Source organism: Microtus pennsylvanicus, chromosome 8, assembly GCF_037038515.1.
Source record: "Microtus pennsylvanicus isolate mMicPen1 chromosome 8, mMicPen1.hap1, whole genome shotgun sequence".
NCBI lineage: Eukaryota > Metazoa > Chordata > Mammalia > Rodentia > Cricetidae > Microtus > Microtus pennsylvanicus.
The window spans coordinates 101386857-101392856 of record NC_134586.1 but is presented as its reverse complement, the minus strand read 5'-3'; the positions used below and the strand labels follow the sequence as shown (position 1 = coordinate 101392856).

At 46.6% G+C, this 6000-nt stretch overlaps 1 protein-coding gene across 1 annotated transcript in view; it reads left to right on the top strand.

Annotated features, from left to right (window-relative positions):
- The first annotated feature begins 1312 nt into the window (after positions 1–1312).
- Allc (allantoicase) overlaps positions 1313–6000 on the top strand; it is a 30796-nt gene continuing 26108 nt past the window's right edge. The window contains exons 1-2 of the mRNA XM_075982085.1: positions 1313–1402; positions 5894–5944. Of these exons, the coding sequence (XP_075838200.1) occupies positions 1313–1402; positions 5894–5944 (141 nt within the window). The remainder of the gene's footprint in view (positions 1403–5893; positions 5945–6000) is intronic.

The following is a 6000-nucleotide window of genomic DNA, read 5'->3' as shown; positions in this document are numbered from 1 at the left end:
TTTGAATGGGTTTATCTGTTCTCATGAGGAGTAGAGAAGCAGAAGCATGAAGACTTCCACTTAGTTTAGAGCTAGGGAGGCCCTGGGCCGCTCTGGATCTTCTCTCCATTTCTCCATCTCTCTTCTTCCTCAACCTCAAAATAAGAGGCGGGTTAGGGCCCTTGTTTGCCTGGTGACATCATGTCTGTGGCCTGGCGTCTCACTATGCCAGCTTCTGCCTGACTGTGGAGGGCTTGTGCCTACCACCTGGTTGCTTTAGGGGTATTATTAGAATGCACCCAAAGACAAAGAAAATAAAAATCAAGTTCTTTTTAAAAAAAACCAAAAACTGTTTTTTTTTTTTTTTTTTTTTGGTATTTTGAGGCAGGGTTTCTCTGTGTTGTCTTGGAGCCTGTCCTGGAACTGACTCTGTAGACCAGGCCTGCCTCTGACTCCCAAGTGCTGCTGGGATTAAAGGCATGTGCCACCCCACCCAACTAACATTTCTATTTGTAAATAATTTGTTTGTTTTTATTTTATATGCATTGGTGTCCTGTCTGCATGCATGTCTGTGTGAGGGTGTCAGATCTTGGAGTCACGGACAATTGTGAGCTGTCATGTGGGTGCCAGAATCAAACCTGGGTCCTCTGAAAGAGCAGCCAGTGCTCTTAACCTCTGAGCTGTCTCCCAAGCTCTGCAAATTGTTCTTTTTAAAACTAATGTTTCCAGTATTTGTTGTGAATGAGAATGCCCCCAATAGGCTCATAGATTCGAATGCTTCGTCACCAAGGAGTGACACTACTTGGGAAGGATTAGGAGGTGTGGCCTTGTTGAAGAAAGTGTGTCACTGGAGGTGGGCTTTGAGGTTTCAAAAGCCCACACCAGGCCCATTGTCTTTCTCTTCCTGCTTCCTGTGGATCCAGATGTAGAACTCACAGCTACTTCTCCAGTCTGCCTGTATGCTATTATGTTCTCCATCATAATGATAATTGACTAAATCTCTGAAACGGTAAGCCAGCCCCAATTAAGTATTTTCTTTTACCAGAGTTACATTGGCCATGGTGTCTCTTCACAGCAATGGAACAGTTATGACGACAGTAATTAAGACACAACCTGGCTTTGTGTGGTTGTGATTGGGATCTGTGTGTTAAATGGTGGCTTATTCTTGTCTCTCATTTCCGGTCTGTTTGGGTTGCTGAGGTGTCTCCAAGGTGACAAGTAGTCCCGTCCTTCACTCCCTCACCTCCAAGGGCCTCCAGGCATGGTTTTAGAGCTCTTCTTACCCATACAGCTCCTTTCTGACTAGGGCCTGCCTTTCTCACTTCTAGGAAGTATGACTGATATTCCGAAGGAGGGAAAACTGACCAGATTTCTGGACTTCACTCAGCTGATTGACATGGCCTCTGAGTGTGTGGGAGGAAAGGTAAGCAGGGTTCCCAAGAGCAGGAAGTTGATGCTAGGCGTGAACACTGAGGGGCCCGCTCTTGTTATGTTGACCTGAAGTAAATTAGAGTCAGGCTGAAGCAATGGGCTGCTGAGGAGACCCAGCATGGGCAGAATTCTGAAGAAATGAACTGAATTCCAGGCAATTTTGAGATAGGGCAAGTGTGTGTGTGTGTGTGTATGTGTGTGTATATAATGCATGTATGTGTACAGAATGCATGTGTGTGTACATAATGCATGTGTGTACATAATGCATGTGTGTTCATGTACCTATGCAGAGACCAGAGGATGATGTCAAGTGTCCTGTCACTCTCCACCTTAATCCTGTAAAAATTCTCTCTCATTGAACCTAGAGTTTGCCATTTCCCAGACATTCTGGCAGACCTCATGCCACAAAGATCCTCCTGTCTCTGCACACGAGGCTCTGGGTTGTAGGCCCACATGGGCTGCACATGGCTTTTTACGTTGCTGAGGATTTGAACTTCATACTTATGCTTGTGTAGTGAGAGCTCTTACCCACGAGTCATTTTCCCCATCTAACTTTTCTTCTTTTTTCTTTCTTTCTTCCTTCCTTCCTTCCTTCCTTTTTTATCCTCCCTCCCTTCCTCCCTCCCTTCCTCCCTCCTTCCCTCCCTCCCTCCCTCTAATGTAGGAAGTCTCTCTGTATATGTGTTGCTTTTATTGGTTGGTGAATAAAGACACTACTTTGGCCTATGATAGGGCAGAGTAGATGTAGGTGGGGAAACTAAACTGAATGCTTGGAGAAAGAAGGCGGGGTCAGGAGAAGTCATGTAGCTTGCCACCAGAGACAGATAGTAAGCCACAGTCACGTGGCAATACACAGATGAATAGAAATGGGCTAATTTAAAATATGAGTTAGCTAGAAATACACCTAAGCTACTGGCCAAACAGTATTGCAAATAATATAGTTTCTATGTAATTATTTTGGGTCTGAGCAGCTGGGAATGAATGAGCCACCTCCGCCAATATTCCCCCTTCCTCCCCCCCCTCTCTCTCCCTCCCTCCCTCCCTTCCTTCCTTTCTTCCTTTCTTTGGTTTTTCAAGACAGGGCTTGAAAATTTCAAGCCTTGGCTGTCCTGAAATTTGCTCTGTGGACCAGGCTGGTCTCAAACTCACAGAGATCCATCTGCCTCTGCCTCCAGAGTGCTGAGATTAAGGGTGTGCACCACCACCACCAGGCTCATTACTTCTCCATTTGCTGTGACCAAATACCTGGAAAGAAGCAATAAAAGGGAGACAGTGTCTGTGGTCCATGACAGCAAGGAGGGCTTCAGGGAATACTGTCCCTCACAGGAGGCTATCGAGGGCAGCGGGATGGGAGGAGGCTGGTGCCATTACACCTGCAGTAAGGGAGCAGAGAGAGGAATGTAGGTGTTCAGCTCACGGTTCCACTTTCCCCCAGTGAGCGACAACGAGCTATACTCAGGAAGAAAGTAATTCACACTTCTTTCACTGGTGTGCAATTTAGCAGTCCACTCAGAAGTGGGCTGCTTTCGTGGGTACATTTCCAGGACAACTCGGTTGCAGACCCATCTTCCCAGAGGGAGAATGGTGGTTTCCAAAACTTAAGTGTGTTTTTTTTTTATTTTTTATTGAAAAAAAATTTCCGCCTCCTCCCAGCCTCCCATTTCCCCCCCCCCCCCTCCTCTCCCTCTCCCCTCACTCCTCTCCCCTCCCTCTCCAGTCCAAAGAGCAGTCAGGGTTCCCTGCCCTGTGGAAAGTCCAAGGTCCTCCCCCCTCCATCCAGGTCTAGAAAGGTGAGCATCCAAACTGGCTAAGTGTGATCCAGTGAGCATTGTTTCCTCCCTTCCTTTTCCTTCCCCTTTCTTCTTTCCTCCCTCCCTCCTTCCTTCCCTCCCTCCCTCTCTCCCTTCCTTCCTTCTCTTTCTTTCTTCTTCCTTCTTTCTTTCACACGTGTTGTATGTGTGCATATGTGTATGCGTGCACATGTGTGTGTACATGTGTCTGGTGTGGAAGTGTGTGTTGGTGTGCATGCAGAAGCTAGAGGAGGACAAGGGATTCCTTCCTCTATCCTTCTCTACCTCTTCTTTTCCCTTAAGATAGGTCTTGTATTGAAGCTGGAACTTGCCGTTTTTTCTTTTGCTAGGCTAATGGCCAGGGTCCCCAGTGATCCTCCTGTCTCCACTTGCTTCCCGTGCTGGTGTGGCAGATGAATGTGTGTGTCCAGGCCTGGCTCTTTTATGTGCTGGGAATCTAAATGCAGGTCCTCATTCTTATACAGCAAGTGCTCTTAACCACCAACCTATCTCCCCAGACCCATTTTTTTCCCATTGATCATTTTTATGAAAGAACTGCAAGGCTAAAAAGAGACACACAGGTTTGGTGGGTGGGAAGGGAGGGGACAGATGGGGAAGAGTTGGGGAGGGAGGATGAATATGATCAAAATATTCTTACTGCACATATCTAAAACACACTTATTGCATGCATCTAAAACACGCTTATTGCACACATCTAAAACACACTTATTGCATGCATCTAAAATACGCTTATTGCATGCGTCTAAAACACGCTTACTGCACACATCTAAAACACACTTATTGCATGCATCTAAAACACGCTTATTGCACCCATCCAAAGCACGCTTATTGCACATATCTGTATCTCTAGGAGTGATAAGCCTGAGAGAAGGAAACTGGTCTATTTGCATTCCAAGTGTGAGACATTACCCTTCTCATCCAGACTGTAAAAGGGACTCAGAATAAAAGAAAGGGTAGGAAAAAATGGTTTAGGAAGAGGCAGGCTTGAGACCCAAATGCTTAGAAAGTATTACAGGGGAACCTCACCTCTTCCCTAAGGCAATTTCACGTATTCTTTTTAATGCATCCCCTAATGGCTCACTAGAGGATGGAATAAAGTGTTTTTTTTAAATTTATGGTAATTTCATTTAGATTTTTTCTATTTTATTTTAATTTTTTATTCATCTATTTATTTTATATCCCACTGCAGCTCCGCCATCCTCCCTTCCCAGTCCATCTCCCATTCTCCCCCACTCTCACCCCCCCAGTCCCTTTCCTTCCTCCTCCGTCTCCATCCAGGAAAGGGCAGATCTCCCATGAGTATCAATAACACATGGAATATCAAGTTGCAGTTAGACTAAGTACCCCCCATATATAAGGTTGGGGAAGGTGACCCAGTATGAGGGGTAGGGTCCCAAAAGCCAGGAAAAGAGTCAGAGACAGCCCCTGCTTCCACTGTTAGGAGTCCCACAAGAGGACCAAGCTACACAACTGTCACATATGTGCAGAGTGCATAGGTTGGTCCCATGCAGGCTTCCTGGTGGTCGGTTCAGTCTCTGTGAGCCCCTATGAGCCCAAGTTAGTTGATTCTGTGAGCCTTCCTGTGATGTTCTGGACCCCTCCGGGTCCTACACTCCTTTTTCTCCTCCTCTACAGGATTCTCGAACTCACCTAATGTTTGGCTGTGGGTCTCTGCATCTGCCTCCATCAGTTGCTGGATGGCGGCTCTGTTGACAATCTGGTCCCAGAAAATGGCTAGTTCAGGCTACTTAGCTAGGAGCCTAAGCTGGGGTCCTCCCCGTAGACTGCTGGGAGATTTCCCTGAGCCAGGCATAGCCCAACCTGAAATGCCTTCCCCCCAGCAGTCCCCCCTCTCAGCTCTTCCCCCTGTGCACCCTGTCAACCTGACGACTCATGGTTCCTGTCCTCACCCACTCTCAATCCACTCTCAAAATCTCCTTTATTTCCTCTTCCTGGGGAGATCTGGGTGTTGCCCCAGAAAACCTCCTTGTTTCCTAATCTCTCTGGGTCTGTTGATGGTGGCATAGTTACCCTTCATTTTATAGCCAATATCCACTTATGAATAAGTACACATAATGTTTGTCTTTGTCTGGGTGACCTCACTCAGGATGATTTTTTTTTCTAGTTCCATCCATTTTTTTTTTTTCGAGACAGGGTTTCTCCGTAGTTTTTTGGTTCCTGTCCTGGAACTAGCTCTTGTAGACCAGGCTGGCCTCGAACTCACAGAGATCCGCCTACCTCTGCCTCCCGAGTGCTGGGATTAAAGGCGTGCGCCACCACCGCCCGGCTCCATCCATTTTTTTTGAGACAGGGTTTCTCTGTGTAACAACCCTAGCTGTCCTGGAACTAGCTCTTGTAGACCAGGCTGGCCTTGAACTCACAGAGACCTGCCTGCCTCTGCCTCCGAAGTGCGCCACCACTTCCCAGATAGTGTCCTTGTTTCTAACAGCTGAGTAATACTCCATTTTGTAAATGTAACACATTTTTAAAATCCATTCTTTGGTTGAGGGGCATCTAGGTTGTTTCCAGGTTCTGACTCTTATGAACAAAGCAGCTATGAACATGGTTGAGCAAGTGTCCTTGTGGTATGATTGAGCATCCTTTGGGGATACGCCTAAGAGCGATATAGCTGAATATTGTGGTAGGTTGATTCCTTTCTTCTCTTTGTCCAGGTTTTATTTGCAACAGATGACTTTTTCGCTCCTGCAGAAAACCTCATAAAGGTAAGGCTACAGGCGTCCTGCACGGTGAATGACTGGCTTAGCTGAGCTCCGCAGCT